Source organism: Alosa sapidissima, chromosome 7 (genome assembly GCF_018492685.1).
Source record: "Alosa sapidissima isolate fAloSap1 chromosome 7, fAloSap1.pri, whole genome shotgun sequence".
Lineage (NCBI taxonomy): Eukaryota > Metazoa > Chordata > Actinopteri > Clupeiformes > Clupeidae > Alosa > Alosa sapidissima.
Window position 1 is genome coordinate 17,590,561 of NC_055963.1, and position 21,297 is coordinate 17,611,857.

Consider the following 21,297-nt stretch of genomic DNA (forward strand, 5'->3'; position numbering starts at 1 on the left):
TTCCAACTGTGGTGGAGGTTTTCTTCCAAATATATGCTGTCAACAACATGGTTTGTTATTGAGCATTATTAATCTAGGCCAAAGGCCTATCTCATAGCTCCAACTACTTGACTTACATCAGTACATCTGATCAAGGTAAGGGACATGCAGTAAGTGGCAAGTCTTAAGAGATTTGGAAAGTTGGCATTTTGGAGGTTTGCAAGGTTGGAGATTTGTGAGAATGGAGTTTGGAGAAAACAGAGAGGGTGGGTGGGGTGTGGTGCAGTGGGGTGGGGTGGGGTGGGGTGGGGTGCGGTGACGCGGGTCCTGTACGCACCTGATGTTCCTCCTCAGGTGGGCGGGCTTGGAGCTCCGTTTCTTGGTTCCGCTGAAGGCCAGCGCCGAGGGGCTGTGGCTGGCGGGCCGGGCGGCGGGGCCCGAGGGTGGCTGCGAGGGCGCCTCGCCCGAGGAGGATGTGGACGATGGCGGCGTGCACTGCCATCCCGACGAGTCGCCGCCCTGAGCTTCATTCTCTGAGCTGAACGCAGCGCCCTTTGGCTGGTCTGGAGGGAGGGACAGAGAGAGAGAGAAGGAGGTAAAGAAAGAGAGAGTAAGAGAGAAAAAGGAGGAAAGGGACAAGGGGAAAATTGGGGGACATTTTGATAAATATTCACCTTAAAGCAGACAGCTTAATATTTTAGTTTGGCTTGATTGGTTAAAATTCTCACTTTTTAATAATTATATTACAAACAACAACACACACAAGCATCTAGAAGAGAACGAGTGCACAACAATTCTCCCTCTTACTACAGATGAGGAGGCCTCCAACATAAACAGCCCAGAAAGTGCTCCATGTTAGGCAACAAACGCGCTGCCACTGTCTGTCTGTCTGTCTGTCTGTCACTGGAGGAGAAGCAGCAGCACTGGTAGGCTACTGCTTGTTCTGGATAACAGCACGGTGACAGGATCAGGCCAAGATGCACTGAGCTAAATCGCAGTTATGCAAGCTGCGCTCATAAATATCTGCTGCTTATGAAACGGGCCCAGGCACAGTCCGCGCAGCGAGAGAGAGAGAGAGAGAGAGAGAGAGAGAGAGAGAGAGAGAGAGAGAGATCGCTCGCTCGCTCTGGCCCCCCAAACACATACTCTCAAACACACACACACTGCTAAGGTTACTGTGGATACAAACATTACTTCAAGTCTGAATCTGGACACGGACACACACACACACAATCAAGTAACTCTTGGGAAGTTTTATTTCGCTCTACTCTTTACTCGCCTGTGGGAACCCTACCCATATACAGTCATCCCATAAAAAGGTTTCTCAGACAACACACACACACACACACACACACAGAGTGAGAGTAGGAAAAAGCAGCAAAAAAACCTGCCAGTTGCTGGAACTCTGCTGCTCAGATGCATGGGCGCCCAGTGGGTCACGGCAGGAGGACAAATCATTTATATAATGCGGCACAGTAGACTGGAGCATGGGGGCTGATGACACCACACAACTAACAACAAATTACATAAAACGCCTCTCAATCTGCTAATGACTGGACCTGTGGAGGCATATAGACCCACAGTGCTGTGCCATGTTTGGCGGAAAAGTCTGCCTCTGTGTGCCTGCTGACACATTTCTACAACCACGACATGTCTGACCACGCACACAACGTTTACAATGATACAACCACGACATGTCTATGTGACCACGCACACAACGTTTACAATGATACAACCATGACATGTCTATGTGACCACGCACACAACGTTTACAATGATACAACCACAACATGTCTATGTGACCACGCACACAACGTTTACAATGATACAACCACGACATGTCTATGTGACCACGTACACAACGTTTACAATGATACAAGTGTAGAAATGCTATACGGTGTAGTAGTGTGTATGTATGTGTGGGAGATAGATAGATTGTGTGTGTGTACTAGATACCGAAAAGTCAGTGGTACAAAGAGGGATTTTTTTTTACGTAGAGCGTCTGCTTTCTGGCCCCATAATCGGTCGCACATCCTGGCAAGAGAGGCACACATCCTGTGCCACGGTACGTCAAAACAACACAAGAGAGAGGAGATAAGACAAGAGAGAGGGACAGAGGGCAGAGAGATCAGGAACAAGTGGAAGAGATAGTGTAGTCTAGCACACTACAGGCTGAGGAGATAGTCTAGCACACTACAGACTGAGGAGATAGTCCAGCACACTACAGGCTGAAGGGGATTTGGTCACAGCTTAATACATTTGGATGTTAGAATGGATCACTTTAGATGTTTTTTGCCCCTGATTAGTTAATGTTGTAGACAAACACTCACACAGACACACACACACACACACACACACACACACACACACCTCACACCCGCCATCTTAAAGAACACTTACATAACGATTCCTGAAATGCGCCATAGTTCAGAGCGCACACACACACACACACACACACACACACACACACACAGAGCAGTCAGTGAGGATGGGGAGTAAGTAGCCCCCCCTCCTCTTTGTGCTTTCTCTCGTTCCTCCTCTCCTTCTCTCCCTTTCCAGAAATATCTCTTGGCCGAAGCTAACGGAGCCGTGACCCTTATGCAACCAGCGAATCGATCTGTAAATGAGTGCACACTTGGGCACTTGGGCTAGCTCACACAAATCTCTCAGGTCCTCTCCTCTCCTTTCCACTCCTCTCCTCTCCTCTCTTGTCTCTCCATCACCTCATCATTTAATCGTTTACACTTCTGCTGCACCCCCCTCTTCTTTCACTCCCACTTTCTGACCATATTCACAGTCCTCTATCCCCCTCTTTGTCCTCTTCTCCTCCACCTCACCACTTGTACGGATTCACCTTGAAGGAGAAATCCGTCCATTTCACATAGATTGCCGTTTCTCAATTTCACCGAGTACTGCCGGTTCGAGTTGCTGCAGCCAACAGCTAGAGCTTCCAGGCAGCTACAGCGCTACACTCTGGGGGCATGTCTGTGAGCCCCTATGTTCATGCCCACTAGAGTGTAGCGCTGCCTGGCTGCTTTACCTGTTATACCTGAAACTCAAGCTCATACCAACAGTACTCTGTGACCTCAAGAAATGGAGATCTATGTGAAAAATCGCTGGATTTCTCCTTTAAGTGTGGAGGGAGCAGTGAGAGCCTCTACTATGAAAAGGTGCGGACGACGTGAGAGGTCAGTTGTGTGGCTGTGTTGAATTTAGGGATGCATAGCAACCAAAGGTCTGGATATGTCTAGCCTAATGATGACGCAACGTCTCTCGAGGACCATCAGCAGTGCTGTCGGACAAAGGCATTGATCTTTTCGAGTGGAGACTGGTTTCCTGCGTTTGATAGGTCGGCTTCACTATTTCGCTCTCTTTCTGTCTTTCTTTCACACACACACACACACACCTTCAGGAGAAAGTCCTCACCGTTCTAACAGAGGGGACAAGTGATGGCCAGGTTATGCAATGGAGCCTTACATAATGAACAGAGCGCCATTCACCTCCACTCCGGGACCCAGGAAACCAAAACTCTCTCTCTCTCTCTTTCTGTGTCTCTTTCTTTCTCTCTCTCTCTCTCTCTCTCTCTGTGTGTGTGTGTGTGTGTCTCTCTCTCTGGTGCATGCTACTGGTCCATCGGTTTGCATACTGTATGGATTGTACTGCATTCCTAATATTTGTGTCCCTGTACCATTTTCTTCATGTGGACATAAATAAATGGATAAAATGTGTTTATGCCTCTGTAACTGATTGTTTTGATTGGTCTGAGTCAGAGCTGGCCATTTCCTCTGTATTCTGGGTCCATTTTGTGTGTACTGTATGTGTGTGCTAGAGCTGGCATTCATGCGTGCCATGCTTGATATCATGTGCGCACACAGCTTTGTGTTGTCTGGTCTATGTGGTGCATGTGTGCAGTGGTTAGGGAGTTTGGTTTCATGTGTGTGTGAGTGTGTGTATAAGAGAGGGAGAAGGAAAGAAAGAGACACACATACCCAGAAACACACACACACACACCGAAAACACACCCAGAGAGGGAGAGAGAGACACACACAGACACACAGAAACACACACACACACACACACACAGGCTGCTGCAGCAGGACTACCGTGGCAACGATAATCAAACAAAAAGCGTGGACACCGTCCAATTATAATCAGAGAGGAGATGAAAGGGGGAGGTGACAGGCGCGTGACGCCACTCTGATGAGGGAGAACATGACCGTTACATAACGCCCCGAGCACAACAAGGATTTGGGTAAGACACTCCTCCTCCCTCCAAAATATGTTCAACACACACACACACACACACACACAGGAGGATCTATACAAAAACATGCTCAAGGGATGTGACAGTTGGAATGAAATACAGATGAAGACTGTTCACTACAAAAAGGTCTGTCCACAGGGAGGAGGATTTGGAAAAAAGATCAAATTTGTTCTTAGATAGAGACAGCTCTCTCTCTCACACACACTTTCTATTATTGTTTCTCTCTTTGTCTCTTTTTTTTAATGTTCTCTTCATAGCAGGGGGGGGGGGGGGTGAATTCCTATTCATGCAAGTGTTCCAGTTTTGGATGCTGTTACTGTCCATCACACAAATACACATTCTCTTTATTTCTCTCCCTCTCTCTCTCACTCTCTCTCTCTCACACACACACACACTCTCGCTTTCTTTCTCTCTCTCTTTCTCTCTTTCTCCCTCTCACTCACACACACCGAGAAATAAATGTATGATCTATGGGCACTCATTCTCTGTGAACACACTCATTGACGATTCCACCTGCGGTGTGGTACCATTCCACTGTTACAAAAGGCTGAATGGGAGAGAAGACAATTAGATTAACAAACACACATGCCTCTGAACACAAGCCTGGGGCGCAGGATAATGTGCAAGTGAAAGTGCACATCGCACATCACACACACGCACACACACACACACACACACACACACACACGACACACTTGGCGAAGCACACAAAAGCCTCAATGCTTTATTTAACGTCACATTTACATAAGCTGAGTCCTTATCTACAATAGGAAACCCAGACAGAGAGAAAACAGTAAGTGTGTGCATGTGCGTGTGTTTGCAAGGGGGGCGGGGGTAATTGTGTGTGTGTGTGTGTGTGTGTGTGTGTGCGTGTGTGAGAGAGAGAGAGAGGTGGGGGGTGTAGACTGGGAAATGTGGGGAGGGTTTTGTTGGGTTGGGGGCGCATTGAGAAGTCATGGGGTTATGTAACATTGGTGCAACTCGCTGTTTATATAACAGTGCTTTACAGCAAAACCAGCGTCACAGCCTGCCGCTGACACACAAGCAGGCCATCAGGGGGGAGTGTGTGTGTGTGTGTGTGTGTGTGTGTGTGTGTGTGTGAGTGTCTGGTACCTGCCAAGCCCAAACCACCCTCAACCCCAACCTCCCAATACACACACGCACAATAAAAAAGAATGGTGTGATCAGGAAAGATGGAAAATCACTGGACACAGTAACCTTGAGTCCCAGTTGGCACCTGACCAGTCAAGGACACACACACACACACACACACACACACACACACACACACACACACACACACACGTGCCTGATGAAAACAAATCACCTGTACAACATGTACAATATGATATCATAAAGCAGGCACTGATGCCAATGTGGGCAAGTCACTTAATACCCCAGTTATACTCATCTGAACTTCAAACATTAACGCTATACTCCATCGGCTTTGATCACATTCCTGGGGAACACGGAGCACATCTAGATGAGAATCAGTTCATACCTTTTGCCTACACTTTCAACCCCCCCTGATCTCTATGGGGGATCATAGTGAGACCTTCACTGTTGCAATGTAACCCTGTCTCTCCACCTCCACCTCTCTGTGCGGGCATGTTTGCATGTTTGTATAAGTAGTCCTTATATAGGTCAGCTGCACACTCAAAATAGTTTTGAGAGATTCACTGGAAATCGCAACAGCTTGGACAGAGCGCACACTCTACACACACACTACACACACACTCTACACACATATGAAGCAGCACTCAAGCACCTCTAACATAGCAAAGTTAAAAATGACACACAAAGACTGGTAAGCCTTTTGGAGTTTCCCCTGAGTATGTCAGAGACTGGGTGGCATGACCCCCCCCCCCCCCCACCCCCCAAAAACACACACAAACACACACACACACACACAGCCCTACACAAAGGCAGAAGTGGTGGGCTGCACACGGGGAGAACGAGCCCTGGGACGACATTTGGGGTCGAGCGGAGGGCTCAGACACAGGCTAATTGGGGAGACGGCCGACATGGCAGCCTGTCCCTAATTAGAGGACAGCCGGGCGGGCGGGCGGGCAGGATGATTGCTCCAGATCCACGTCCTCACTCAGTGAACATCTGACCCACTGCTTGCTTGTCCCACTCACCCTCCCTCTTTCCCTCGCACTCTCTCTCTCTTCCTCCCTCCCAGGCTCTTGATCCATTGCTATCCCTCTCTCTCAGTCTCTCTCTCTCTCTCTCTCTCAGTCTCTGTCTCTCTCCGTCTCCATCTCTGTTAGACTGAGTTAGAAACTCGTTGTGAGCTACTGACCCACAGATCTGGTAAATGTGATGTGGAAAAAAACTGCCACCAGTGACATGGCTCTCTCTCGTTCCCCTTTCCTTACCAACACACACACACACACACACACACACACACACACACACACACACACACACACAAAGCAGATTACAGATTTACTCTCCATCCAGCTGGTGAGAGTGTGTAAGCACAGTGAGCAGAGCAGCACAGAGCTTAGTAGACGGGCAGGAGAGGAGGTCAGAGGGGCAGGACTGCACAACAGCTCATGGCACATTTGTGTTTGTACAAACACACACATACACACACACACACACACAAATGCACGTACCTCCTACACACACACACACACACACACACAAGCACCACGCACACACAACTTATCCAATTCCATAACTCGCAATATTTTAGGAAATGGTGGCTGGCTCAGCTGCACAACAGCCGATAAGCCTTGTCATCAGTCTATAGCCTGATACTCTGATACTCAAAATACACTTGATACCTCAGTGCCCCTATGCAAAAAAAACAACAAAAAAAACATACGCTTACACCAGATGTTTACATCGACCTTTAAGCGCGGCGTGACTCGGCGGTGGTGACTTACACCGATGACGTCATTGCCCGCAGCACGCCTCTCCTGCCTCAGAGACACCAGCTGTTTTGCCGTCATCATTTACCCGGCTCCATGACGTTGTGACCGCGGGGAGAGGACTGACGCTGGCCAGGGGCCCACGGGCGCGGATTCTGCAGAACTGGCGTGCAGAATCTGCAGACCCAGCTGCCGTCAGCAAGCACAGCTCAGTGGGGCGGGCGGGCGCGAGAGCCGATGCGGACCGCATCCACGTGCGCCGAGTTAGAGAGCAGAAGGTCGTTAATGCCCCCACCCCCACCCCATCAGGCTGAATGGAGATAAAATGGAGGCATTCCGAGAGTGACTGTGAGTCAGCTCCGCACAAACACTGGTACTTAAGCACACACACACACACACACAGCTCCTGTATCTGGGCCCTGATGTCGTGTCAGTGTGGAGCCTATCTTTGTCCACCCAGCGGCAGCGGCAGCTCCAGTTCCAGCCCTGAACCCTTAAACCCAAGACTGTGCTGCACCGCTTTCATAGCCAGCTTAATTTATGCTGGCTGGACACCAGCTCAAAAGGCAGCTATGCATCAAACACACACTCTCTGAGGGTATACGTGTGTGTGTGTGTGTGTGTGTGTGTGTGTGTGTGTGTGTGTGTGGGTGTGAGTGTGAGTGTGAATGTGAGAGAGAGAGAGAGAGAGAGAAAGAAAGAAAGAAAGAAAGAAAGAAAGAGAGTCTTAGTTAAAGGAGGGGATCGGGGTCAAAGGAATACTTATGTGCCTGAGGAGATTGTGCTGTGTGTACGTGTGAAAGCTGAACGTCCGTCTGGATGTCCGAACGCTGAGCTGGCAGTTCCTGCATTAAAATCAGCTTTCGCCCAAGACCCAAATCACCTGTGGAGTAACAAGGCTGCTGATTACATGGTTAGCATTCTTTTAAGTTTCTCTTCATGTATGGGTGGCCACATGACTTCTTTTTGTATCTTACAACATCCGTCTTAGCTTCTGCAGTCAAGCAATACTACAAGAAGAAATAACATATAGAGAGGTATGATAAATAAGGATGGCTAAATTTCAAAGTGTTTAGGTGTTTAAGTGATGAAGACTTCTGTCTTATACCCCATTACACAATGCCAAAAGGCACTCATGGGGTGGTGCTGTGTAGCAACTGGTTACAGCGCCCACACCATATTCTGGTCAACGTGCCCACCGGAACCGGGTTCAAGTCCAGCCCGGGTCATTTCCTGATCCCACCCCATCTTTCTCTCCCACTTGCTTCCTGTCACTCTCTCCACTATCCTGTCAAATTAAAAGCACAAAAAGCCCCCATATATATGTAATAATATATATTAAAAAGTCACTTGTGTCACAGTGAGCTCAGCACAGGTAGTTCTGCCTCCCTGACACAAACAACGCGTGCATCGATCAAGTGGTGAGGCAAGACTCGCGACTTGTGTCACGGTGAGCTCAGCACAGATAGTTCTGCCTCCCTGACACAAACAACGCGTGCATCGATCAAGTGGTGAGGCATGACTCGCGACTTGTGTCACGGTGAGCTCAGCACAGGTAGTTCTGCCTCCCTGACACAAAAAACGTGTGCATCGGTCATGTGGTGAGACACGACTTCACGAGGTCAGACCAACCCCGTTCCCTTGACACGAGTGGGATAATTAAATAAGTGCTCCTCACGAAAAGTCAAAAAGGTGGCAATTCCCTTGGCCCATTGTTCACCACTATGCCAGCATCAGAAAAGCGAACAAAAGCTTAGTGTTACATAAGGTGATGGTGGGTTATAAAAAACAGCATTAAAGCACCTTGGTTGACGTGAAACCAGACATCCACAAGCCTAAGTTAAAAAAACTACCTTCACAATCACATAAGACATCAGTTTAATAACGTTTATGTGTGTTCACTGTCAAATACATCTTAAAAAAAAAAATGTTCAGCTACCAAGCTAACAAAAATAATGAACCAAGTTCTGCACACAGCACACGGTTTTGCACAGACAGATATTAAAACTATGACAATGATCTATTTGTACAACTGCTGAACAAGTACACCATTTCCGTATCAGTTTCAAGTGCTAAAGTCACAATAATGTGAGACAATAAAGCCTATTGTAAAAAACGTGTTCTCATGACAGCTTTGATGTGCAACGTATCTGTGAGACTGCTTATTAAAAGCATAAATAGCCTGCTAAGACACAAATAAAATGGCAATGATTTAAAAAAAATCAGTGCTCACAATGACAGAATGACAGAACAAGAGGCTAACACACAGTGTCAGAGGGGGAGAGACTCAAACTCAAGAAAGCTCATTTTACACAAGTACCCTTTGCATGAATGAGTTCTCAGAGAAAAGTAAAAATATCCCCCTGTCTTTAAGATGTGGTTATAGTAGAGGAATATATCAATTATTGTGCAGACCGGTGGAGAGGTGGACTTTCTTCTAGATCATTCTTACAAACCTGAAGGGGTAGATTTTGGGGGGAAGGAGAGAGGCACCTGAGGACAGGGGGAACAGTTTAAACTTGAAGAAAAAAAGTATGTGAGGAAGAACTGGAACTCAAATATCCAGGGCCACCCTGACAACCCCCCCCCCCCCCCCCCAACAGGATGACCCACTTTACTCCATTTTGTTCCCCCACCGACACACACACACACACACACACACACACACACACACACACACACACTGGGGCTGGGTCGGAGACGGAGGGACGCTTACGTAACTGAGCCTCTGGCTGTTACACAACCCACATGTTTAGAGGTACAGCACGTCCAGTTAGTGTGTGCTCGGTCGCTCACTCGCGCGCACAAACACACATTCTCTCACTCTCTCTAACACACACACACACACACACACACACACCCACATACACACACATTGGCACGACTCTCAGCAACACGCACATGTGCAGAGATACACACCGTACACAAGTCTCTGAGGTTGACTCACTTAGTATCATGTGCCACCCTGACTAAACAGGGACTTCAGTTTCTCAGCGATAAAAGGAAAGAAGGGAGACGCAGAGAGAGAGAGAGAGAGAGAGATGTGAGGAGAGAAATGTGTAGGGATTTGAGGAAACAATGCAATCTGTTATTCAAAAGAAAAACATGTGGAAGAGCGAGAGTGAGTGTCTGTTTGTTTATGTGCCTATATTATGTGCCAATTTACACCTGAATCCTGTTGCATGCCTCTACCATTTGTGCACAGAAAGCGAGGAAACACACACAAACACACACTAAAACAGCAAATAACCAGCAGACAGGACCAGAAAACAGGCACAAAAGCCTATAATACCAAATAAACACCCACAGATGAAGAGAACTTAAACCCAAACACCACATTAGGAGAACGTGGCAACAGCCACCGACACCAGGTTAAAATCCACACACACACGCACACACACACACACACACACACACACACACACACACACACACACACAGGCTCCAGGGGATCTCTCTTTCCCCGTTTGCCCCAAGCTGCTGCAGCCCTGTCGTTGCAGAGCAGCACTGATGCGGAGTGCTGCGGCGTTACGAAACGCCTGCCGCTGTTGCTCCACTGCACTCACGGCGTGATTACTAGGCCAGTGTGTCACAGACTGCAGGGGGAGCCAGCCAGCGAGAGAGAGGGAGAGATGGAGAGAGAGAGATGGAGAGATGGAGAGAAAGAGAGAAAGATAGAGATAGAAAGAGAGAGAGAGAGGAGAGAAAGAGATGGAGAAGGAGAGAGAGATGGAGAGAAGGAGAGAAAGAGAGAGGGATAAGGAGAGAGGAGAGAGAGATGGAGAGAAAGATAGAGAAGAGAGAGAGAGAGAGAGAGAGAGAGAGAGAGAGAGAGAGAGAGAGAGAGAGAGAGAGAGAGAGAGATCAGAGCAGGCGGCTGGACGGCTACGTTCTAGAATACCTCCAGTGTGAGGGAAGCAAGAGAACGCGCTGTCCACTTGTGTAACCTGCATCTGCCACCATCACTGCCACCACACAGCTGCTCCTGGCCACTAGCCAGAACTCTCTGGAAACACTCGCAACGAAAAGTGGCACACACCTCGAAAACACACACAGACATACGCACGCAATGACATCAATTCTTTTTTTTTTTTTACACAACAGGTTGCGACACTGCAAATGCAATGTGCAAATTCCACCTTTTACCTAAGCACTTTGAGCTGACATCTAGGGCAGACAGAGGTGTTGTCGTCTCGACACCGAATCAGATCAAGCAGAGACTACTATGTCTCCACATTCACCTTGGGATAGACTTCATCTCAACTGCCAGAAGAAAGGGGCCACTGGAGCATCATTATCTAACCAAGGACAGGCTTATATCAGAGGCTCTTTCTTAAACCTGAAGTACATGGAGAGGTCAGATCAGAACAACGATGATATAAATAAGAGGTGAAGTGCCCATTAAACTTCTTAAGGGCACAGTGACTACAGATGCTCAATCTAGAATATCCTGCAGGACAGACACAATCAGGGCATTCCTATTGCATTTACACACTTCAAATGAAAAATTCATATCTGTATGAACGATTGACTGACATATTTTCATGTTATCGTCTGTACATTTTTCTTTATCTATCTGCCAATAGCCTGGAAATTGTAATGTAAAGACCAAGCAGTACCTTAAACAGGTGTTTCCCTCACTTGGATGACATCAACAGTTTAAATAATTTAATGACGAACTGATACAATATATCGGATTGCAAAGAGCGCAGATTCCCTGCCATCAGCATCATCAGTGCAAAGCATCTCTTTAATAAGCAGTCTCATAGACAGGGTAGGTGAACAAACAGCTTTTCACAAGGCTTTTCACACAGACCCATGTCCTTTTCGAGAGGAGCAGAGATGACCCCAATAAAACGTGAGACCATCAGATGTAACGAGTCATGACAACAACACCATGTGCACCAGCTCCGGACGGAGACACCCTTCCCATCTGACCACTGTCACACACGTTTTCGCCAGCTGGTGAGACACAGGGCACAGCAGTGGTCCCATGAGCCAGAGCGAGACTGGCACACTGGCACTTGGCATCGTTCTGGACCTGATGCTCTGCCAGCTGACAGAGCCGCCATGTCCCTTAACAGCCGTCTGTGATGCCCGCCGTCAGAGTGCACGTGGGAACGAGGCGAGTGTTTGTTTGGTCAGGCTGGATCTACGGGCTTAGACGAGCACATGGTCTGGTTATTTGTGTGTCTGGTTTTTGCAGATGCCCAGCCCAGGCGCAGAGGAGAGATACAGTATGTAATCCACCTCACTAATCTAGTCAAGGACAGGGCTCATCAATGAAGACAAGGCCATGAATGAGATAAAAGTGAGACTCTAGTGGAAGATGAAGATGACTATGTAAGGTTACACAAAATGACCGAATGGTCTGTACCACTAAATCCATTATCTCAAGTGACACAGATGTATAGGAGCATACCTGCAGTACATGCAATGCAATACTGAAAACAATGTTTTGCAACAGTTCCTAATATCATCACACTTCAATGCCATGGCGAAAAACAGCTTTAGGCAGGTACACATTTAATAGGCTGTCAGTCACCTGTTCACACTGGCACACGTAAGGCACAGAAAACAGAAAACAGAAAACAAGGCAAACTTCTCTGTGTACCTTTCCCTGCCCTTTACTCATTTTTCTCTCTGGTCAGCCTGCCATCGTGACTACAGCACCGTGGCAGCGGGTCAAATGCACTCAGGAAGAGGGTTGCCATGGCAATGTGGTGGTGGTAGTGGTCGACGGTCCGGAGTGGTCACGTACCTGTAAGGGGGTCCGGTTCGTCCAGCAGCAGCATGTCTGATCCGAGTTTGCTGGTCAGAACGCGTATAGAAGTCGTAATGAGGAGCGGGACTCTCCGATCGCCCTGCTAATCAAACTAGCTGACTTTTTGTCACTTTCAACCCCTTCTCTTGCTCTCTCTCTCTCTCTTTTTTTTTTGTCTGAGCCTCGCTCACTTTGTCTCCGAAAGGATGCTCTCTTTCTGCCAAAGACTGGACCCCACACTAGCTGTGTGAGAGTCTCAAATGGCACTCTTTAAGGCAACTCTTTCTCCTCTTTTTCTCTCCCTCTTCTCAACACGCTTCTTTTCTCCTCCTCTGTTCCTTTTGTTTCTAGTTACACAACTCGTCTCTGCCGCTCTCCGTCCGCCGTGTTTGTCTGGCTGTCTGAGAACGCGTGGTGTTCAGTGGGTGCGTGTGTGTGTGAGAAGCAGGTCGCTTGTTGTGTGCTCATTGGCTAGCTCATCTGTTCTGCGAGAATTGAGGGCTGGAGTCGTGGAAACCAGGAAGCCGGACTAAAGCTCCTTACATAACCTCACACGCTGTGGCCGGGGCTCCGTCAGGGGGGGAAGTGACGGCCAGCGTGGGCCAGGCGCTTCTCCTCAGCCCTTTCGTAACACATGGCTGGTAGGCGAGGGGGAAGGGGGAAGGGGGCGGAAAAGGCTGCCGGGTAGAAGTGTGTCAGTGACACAAACATGCAGCCGGCTGCTGAGGTGTGGCGACCACCTGATTTTTTTTTTTTGAGCCATTGTTTTTTTGTTATTGTTTAAGCCACACATGATCTCTGATGGTTCTTGATTGATATTGTATTGTTTCTGGGTTGTACACTGCTGCTTCACTTTGTAGCTTCCCTATGAAGAAACCATGTATTGATTTATTCAGGGCTTAAAGCAAGGAACACACAAACTTTCGAAGCCATTATACATAATCACGTTTTTTTTATTTTTATTGTAAACAGCCTGGGTCACACCTGAATTCTGGCACAGTGCCAGACAACTTTATAGCCCTGTTTATTGATATTCCTGTTGTCTTAGGAAGACATTTGTAGTCAAGAATATTTGTAAATTGGTCTCTTCTTTCTTAATGATTAAGAGATCGTGATAAAAATACATTTCCTTGTCATTCTGTTCCCTCTGGTGTTTGGCATGACTCAGTAGAATTTGCTGGTGTGTGGTTACTGCTGTCACTCCCTGAAGAAACATACTATTACTGGCTCTATGGAAGCATGACTATCAGTATGCACCGGAAAAATCCATCTCGGCATGGCAGACACTGCTCGCTAAATCTACATGGCAAACCAGGCCTCTGTGACATTGTGTTGGCAGCTCTTTTGGCAGAACGGGGAACTGTAACAAGTCAGGAAATCCCCTCTCTGTCTCTGACTCCAAAGTCTCAGTCGTATTGCATCCCACAGACAAGCATCCTTCGCGTTACTGCAGTACACGTATTCACATTCGCATTTGCTTCACTACAACCACAACACAGACACCTTTCACCCCATGTGTCCTCTCCCAACATTCCGCCTGCCCCAAAGAGAACGTTCCTCTGTCCCATAAGACACTTCCTGTCCTTTCCCCCCTCTTTCACATCACAGAACTGCCCTCCCTCTCTGCCCTTTTGTCTTACACCATCACAATGAGAGTGCCCCCACAACACACACACACACACTCCCCAAACATGTTGGGGCCTTCTCCCTTCCGATTACCATGCCCTCCAGTACCCACCCCCCTCTCCAATCCCCCCAGCCCCAAGCATCTGACCTGACCCAGATCTGAGGCAAATACCACTGCACAGAGAGAGAGAGAGAGAGAGGGGGGGGGGGGGGGGGGGGGGGTTGCATAGCTGCAAATGCACCACAGCCACTTACATGTAAGCTTCCCTGAACCACAGGCTACTCTACAACTTCAGCGAGAAAGGAAAGAAAACCATGATCAGGACACTTCCAAGTGCACAAACAGACCAAGTGAAAAGTTTAAACACACATTCAGTCACAACAGCTGGCTGAGTGCCTATGCCTCTTATGCAAGGCTGCACACAAACAGACAAACACACACACGCACGCACGCACGCGCGCACACACACAAACACATGACAACCAGCACATACACATGTCATGTGTGCACTGTTTCAGAGTGTACAAGTTTAACCATTCATCCACATTTATGACAAAAACCACACTCAGCAAGTACTCACCCATAGTGCTGGGGCTCAGACACACACCTACATAGAGCACAGAGATTGCCTGCCACAAAGACAGGAAGCAGGAGAAGAGCGCTCACACATATGGACACCAACACACACACACGCACAACCACGTCCTGTATGTAACTTGCTCAGGCGGAGGAGTGCGTGTGAAAATGCAAGAGGCAGACGGAGACAGAGTCCTGAGGCCGATCGGACACTTACAAAACAATGTGTCGCTGGGAAAAGCGCCGACCTTGTGTGGCCGTCGCTCGCCCCCCTGCTCCCCTGGTACACACCCCACCAGCAGAACCAGCGTGACACACAGACACACACTCGCTAAAGCCCCGCCTCCGGACCCTTCTACCTCACCAGGCCACTCCCACAAAAAGGCTGCCTTAGGTAACCAGGGTAAGAGAGTTCATAGGGGTAAAGAGAAGAGACTGGGAGGGGGGTGGGCGCTAGGGCTATAGGGTAACAATTCAGCTGACATGCATCCGGTTTAAAGAGCCATGGAATATCAGTTACACAGAGCAGGAGAGAGAGAACAGAGATAGAGATCTCCAATGGCATAGATGGGGGGAAGGAAGGGAGAGAGAGAGAGAGAGAGAGAGAGAGAGAGAGGGCAATGAGAGGGAGAGAGAGACTGTGTCAAACCAGCATTTTGAAGTCTGTGGGGGCAGGGGGGAGGAGAGAGGAAGACAGACAGAAAAAATGGAGATAGATAGAAGAAAATAAATGGAAATGCTGTGGGAGGACAGGAAAGCACACACAAAGTTACAGGCAGCTCCCCAAGGTAGAGCGAATAAGATAAAAACATCAAGCAAAGCCTCACCTAAGAAAACACACACAGAGAGACGGACACGCACACCTTCTCTCAAAAACAAAACCCTTTATACACTTCTACATGCATGTCTCCTCCCTGTCTCTGTTCGTCTCCCCTGCGCTGCCCTGGCAGTGTTTTTCTCCTTTACATAATTGCCTTTGCGTCTGTGAACAGAGGGGGCGATAGTTGGCCACCGAAATAAATTAGAGCCTGATTGCGTCAACAGAAGACACATGGAAACCTATGGGTGGGCAAAAACAAAGCCTGGGGGCGGGACCACTGCAGGCTGCACAGGCACCTTTGCCTATGTCTTACTGCCTGCTGTTTGCCAACGATACTGCAGCCATTTTTTATTGATTTTGCTGCGATTACATTTATTTGGTATACTTCTATTTGCAGATATACAGTGATGTGAGAAAGTGTTTGCCCCCTTCCTGATTTCTCTTTTTTTTGCATTTTTGTCACATCTAAATGTTTCAGATCATCAAACAAATTTAAATATAAGACAAAGATAACACAAGTAAACACAAAATGCTGTTAAAACATAACTTAACTGTGGTTTATCAATTTCTCTAGCCACACCCAGGCCTGATTACTGCCACACCTGTTCTCAATAAAGAAAATCACTTAAATAGGACCTGCCTGACAAAGTGAAGTAAACCAAAAGATCCTCAAAAGCTATCAAAAGACATCATGCAGAGATCCAAAGAAATTCAGGAACAAATGAGAAAGAAAGTAATTGAGATCTATCAGTCTGGAAAAGGTTCTAAAGCCATTTCTAAAGCTTTGGGACTGCAGCAAACCACAGTGAGAGCCACGTAGAAAAACAAATGTACCTCCGCGCTACTGCGGGTCACATCTAGCGCATCGACGGGAGAGGACCGAATCCAGTGTGAGAGAGGGAGAAAGAGAGAGTTCACCGGAGCGACAAAGATGTTGAATTTTAGTAGTTTTTATTATTCAGGAGCCAACATAAGGACTAACGTTTCGACGTGTGCCACGTCTTCGTCAGAATCAAGTATGGAAGGCATAGGTGGTGGTACCTTATTAAGGTGATCAGGATCACCTGACAGGTGTATAGGGCGGTACCACAACCTTACTATGGCTGCCATAGAAGTAGGCTACACTCAAAAACCAGCCCTGAAGGTATATACCAGTGGTCCCCAAACTTTTTCTTCCGAGGGCCAGCTCACTACGCCTGGCTCCAAGAGAGGGCCAGAGACTCGGAGTAGTTCTATATCAGTAACCATAAATAGCTTAGTGCTGTGAACAGCAGTCTACCTTAGTTGAATATTCTATTACATTTAGTCATAGGCTATTGCAATTTAATACCATTGTTAGCTGTGTTTATATTGTCATCATGCCATATTAGTGTAAAATTAAATAATACTAATAAAAAAACGTTTGCATTCCCAAAAGTAGTTTTAAGTTTTATTAAAAAATCTATGAACTCTGAATTCTGTGTCTTTGCATACACAGCTCAAGTTGTGAATGTCCTACAAATAATTTAAAGTTCTCAAACTGTGAGAATTTTATGAAGTGCTGAAGTTGTCTGAAATGACCACCATTCTAACTTTCAGTCACCTGATGAGAACTTTGTGAACTCTTTGTATGAACATTTGAATGAGTGAATAAAAAATAGAAATAATTATCCCAGAAAGTCCCAGAAATATGACTTGAATAGAAGTTAGTTAGTTATTAACAATTAATTGATAATTTTTAAAAAATACTTTGAGCACTGATGCAGTCAGCATAGGCCTCTTACATTGTTTGCAGGTAGGCCTACATTTCATTCCGTTTTCGATGGCAAACGCAAAACAGCGCCAAAACAACCACCAGTGGACAAAAAGAGTATTACATGTGTACTGTTAAGACTCGCCATAGAGAATGAATGGGGGAAATTGCGGAGGTTTTAGTTTGACGATGTTGTACTCCCGTGCACTCCGGATGATATATACTACGGACATGTTTTGGGGGGCCACCCAAAATGAGGTGGCGGGCCGTAGTTTGGGGACCACTGGTATATACAAAACAAATGATCATACTAATGGTATTTATAAATACACAGACTATATTATATATATATATATATATATATATATATATATATATATATATAAATACACAATATTTATAAAAACACAGAGTAAGTAGACATGGAAAATCAAGAACATAGTAACATCCCAATTTCAAACTGTATAGTATGAAGTCATTAAGAACAAGTGCAAAATGTTCATAAGTTATCAAACTAAGCACATAGACCTACAGAAAGCACGACAAATTTAGTTCCTCGTTTAAGCCATGAGGTTCAAGTGTGTTAAGGGTAAATATCCAAAACGTCTCCCTACATAAGAGTTTTTTGATCATGTCTCCGCCTCTGGAGAGTGTATTGATTTTTTTCTATCCCCCAAAATTTCAATGAAGCTGGAGATCCATGATTTGCCTGCATATAATGGTATTTTTAGTGTGAATTGCTGTTTTGTGCTCTGACATTCTAATTAAGTGTGCTTGCTGAAAGCAGCACACTTATTGTTCTTCTTAAGTTGTATTAAGTGTACTTGCTGAAAGCAGCACACTTACTGTTCTTCTTAAGTATTATTATTCCCGTCTCCCTAATTTTTGGCCAGCTCTAGCGCCTAGGCCCTTTGAGACAGAGACACCGTTCCAACTTTAAAACGTCCGGTCAGTACCGGTGTAAGTTGCACGCGAAGATGACGTCAAGTGGGCATGTCGTTCGTCTGCCACATTGGATTGAACAGAAAGCGAAACTAAATGTTCACAGGTCACAAATTTGGTCCGAACGCCACGAAACGTGACGTACATTATCCTTGGACCAAGCCTCACAAAAGTTACTAGAAGGATTTTTGATTTTCGGAAGCGTTTGCCCGTCACAGCCAAACGAAATCCGTGGCGAAGCTCCGAAACAGGATGTCGTCCATATCTCAGGAACACGGTCACATATCGATACCAAATTTTGTATATGGACTCGGGACTCCAATGTGAGGGTGCATAAGCTAAAAAAAAAAAAGAAATATTCCAAAAGTTGCCAGCATTTGGGAAACCACCCACAGCTATTTGGTAACCATCACCTTTTACCTTGCAGCTTTACTTCTATCACAATGCCTTCCAAGTATACACAATGTCTCTGGCCAGCCTTGCCAAGTCATCAATTCCTTGCTCTGCCATGGGTGTTTATGGACTTACAAACTGAAACAGTAAGGAGAACATTAGCTATTTATGGTATCGGTTGCCATCCGAGCGGTGGGGGGGTGTGGGTGTTGGCGTCTTGTTTGTGCGATACACTACAGACTCTGCTGTATATTTAACAATTATTTATTAAACACTACATTATAAATAAATAACCAGCTTCTCAAAATAACAGTTAGCAAAGAACAAAGTAACAACACCAAACAAACTATACAACAGTATACAAATATTTCAAAATATTTGTGTAATTTGTGCAATTTTAACAAAGACTATTACAAACTATAGAACAAGTGCAAAAGAAAGTGCAAAACAACAAAATGTGCAAATGTGATCAGTCACTACTTATGGCAGAGCTGACAACTAGCATTGTTACGAGCCATCCTCCTTGGCTTTAAAAAGATCATTTCAAGGGCCCTTTGGTAATTGCACTGTTTTACTACTGGACCATTAATGCTTATCTTCATGCAGGCTGTCAGACTGTTGACCTGCAGCCTGTTCCGCAAGTCTGTCCTGATCTATACACCAAGAGTGAATGAAGTTTAGATCATTTTATAGTTTTGTGTAATATGGATGGAATTTGAGCGCGGAGTGCTTTTTAATTTAGAGGCCAGAGTGGCCGCTCTGTTCCGCTCCCATACCACTCACACCGCAAGTCTGAGGCATGCCCACTAATAAAACCAAGACCGTTAAATTTCAAAGATATTGGCCGTATAGCCTAAGGCCTAGGCCCGTCTATTGTCAGTCTTGCGCGTCCGATTAGACGCGCAAGTCAACACTGTGCTGAGAGCAGGTGGCTGTTTACTCGGCCGCTTCTCTGGTCAAATTCGCGTCAGGTCAATTTAGCTCCCCGGTCCCAAAGAACTAAAAGCAACGGCAATATATTTCACTTAGAACATTTATTTTAAAAGACTGCAACACTGCAACACTCACACAGTGCAACAACAAACAAGCTTGGCAACGTTAACTAAAGGGATCAGCCGGGATTAACTGCCAAAAGAATGAAAATGACAAATCACGCAGTCGGCTAAATATTTTAAACTTGCGCCAAACGGATGAACCCAGCATCAGTGCGTCGCATAAATTAAAACACAAATTGAAGCAACAACTTTTTACATTTACATTACATTTGGCTGACGCTTTTTAACCAAAGCGACTAACAACATGGTAAACAGTAAGTTTTAGAACAATTCTCACAATTTTAGGACAGTTTAAAAGAACATTAGAGTACAGTAAGAATAAGTGCGTCGGTGAGTGCTGTTTTTAACAGTTACTTGTCAGTTTAAAACGGCTGGTGAGTGCTAGGATCAGTAAGACTTGTTGTAAGTGTTGCTATGAGAGTAGATGTTCTCTAAAGAGCTGGGTCTTCAGGAGTTTTTTGAAAGTGGAAAAGGATGTCCCTGCCCTTGTAGGAACTGGCAGTGTGTTCCACCAACGAGGAACAACAGATGAGAAAAGTTTGGATTGGCTTGAGCGTACCGGTGGTAGAGCTAGACGTCGTTCGTCAGAGGAGCGCAGCGGTCTGGAGGTAGTGTAAGTCTGTAAGAGGGCATTCAAGTAGGTGGGAGCAGAACCGGAGACTACTTTGTAGGCAAGACTTGAATTGATGCGGGCCGCCATAGGTAGCCAGTGTAGCTGGATGAGCAGCGGGGTAACATGTGCCCTTTTGGGTTGGTTGTAGACCAGGCGCGCCGCCGCGTTCTGGATCATCTGAAGTGGTTTCACTGCGCAGGCTGGGAGACCTGTCAGGAGGGCATTGCAGTAGTCGAGTCGTGAGATGACTATTGCCTGAACCAGAAGTTGGGTAGCATCTTGAGTCAAGTAAGTCCTGATTTTCCATATGTTGTAGAGTGCGAAACGGCATGACCGGGCGACTGAGGCAACATGATCTGAGAAGTTTAGTTGGTTGTCAAGAACAACTCCTAGATTTCTTGCAGTCCTGGTCGGTAAAACAGACAGGGAGTCAAATTTGATGTTGATGTCGTGGTGTATGGTAGGTTTAGCTGGGATGACCAGCAGTTCAGTCTTTGAGAGGTTCAGCTGGAGGTGGTGTGCCTTCATCCATGTAGCTATGTCTGAAAGGCAATCCGAGATCCGTGCTGAAACCAGGGGGTCGTCAGGTGGAAAGGACAGATAGAGCTGTGTGTCGTCTGCATAGCAGTGGTATGAGAAGCCGTGCGAAC

At 46.5% G+C, this 21,297-nt stretch overlaps 1 protein-coding gene across 4 annotated transcripts in view; it reads right to left on the bottom strand.

The window, feature by feature from the left end:
• Positions 1 to 21,297, bottom strand: part of LOC121713252 (helicase ARIP4-like) — a 57,860-nt gene that overhangs the window by 16,640 nt on the left and 19,923 nt on the right. For 2 of the 4 annotated variants that reach the window (XM_042097761.1, XM_042097760.1), the window contains one exon: positions 317 to 542. In XM_042097761.1, coding sequence (XP_041953695.1) covers positions 317 to 542 — 226 coding nt within the window. Of the gene's footprint in view, positions 1 to 316; positions 543 to 12,886; positions 13,406 to 15,096; positions 15,269 to 21,297 lie in introns of those variants that run through there. The other 2 variants (XM_042097763.1, XM_042097762.1) reach the window with 2 other exon arrangements.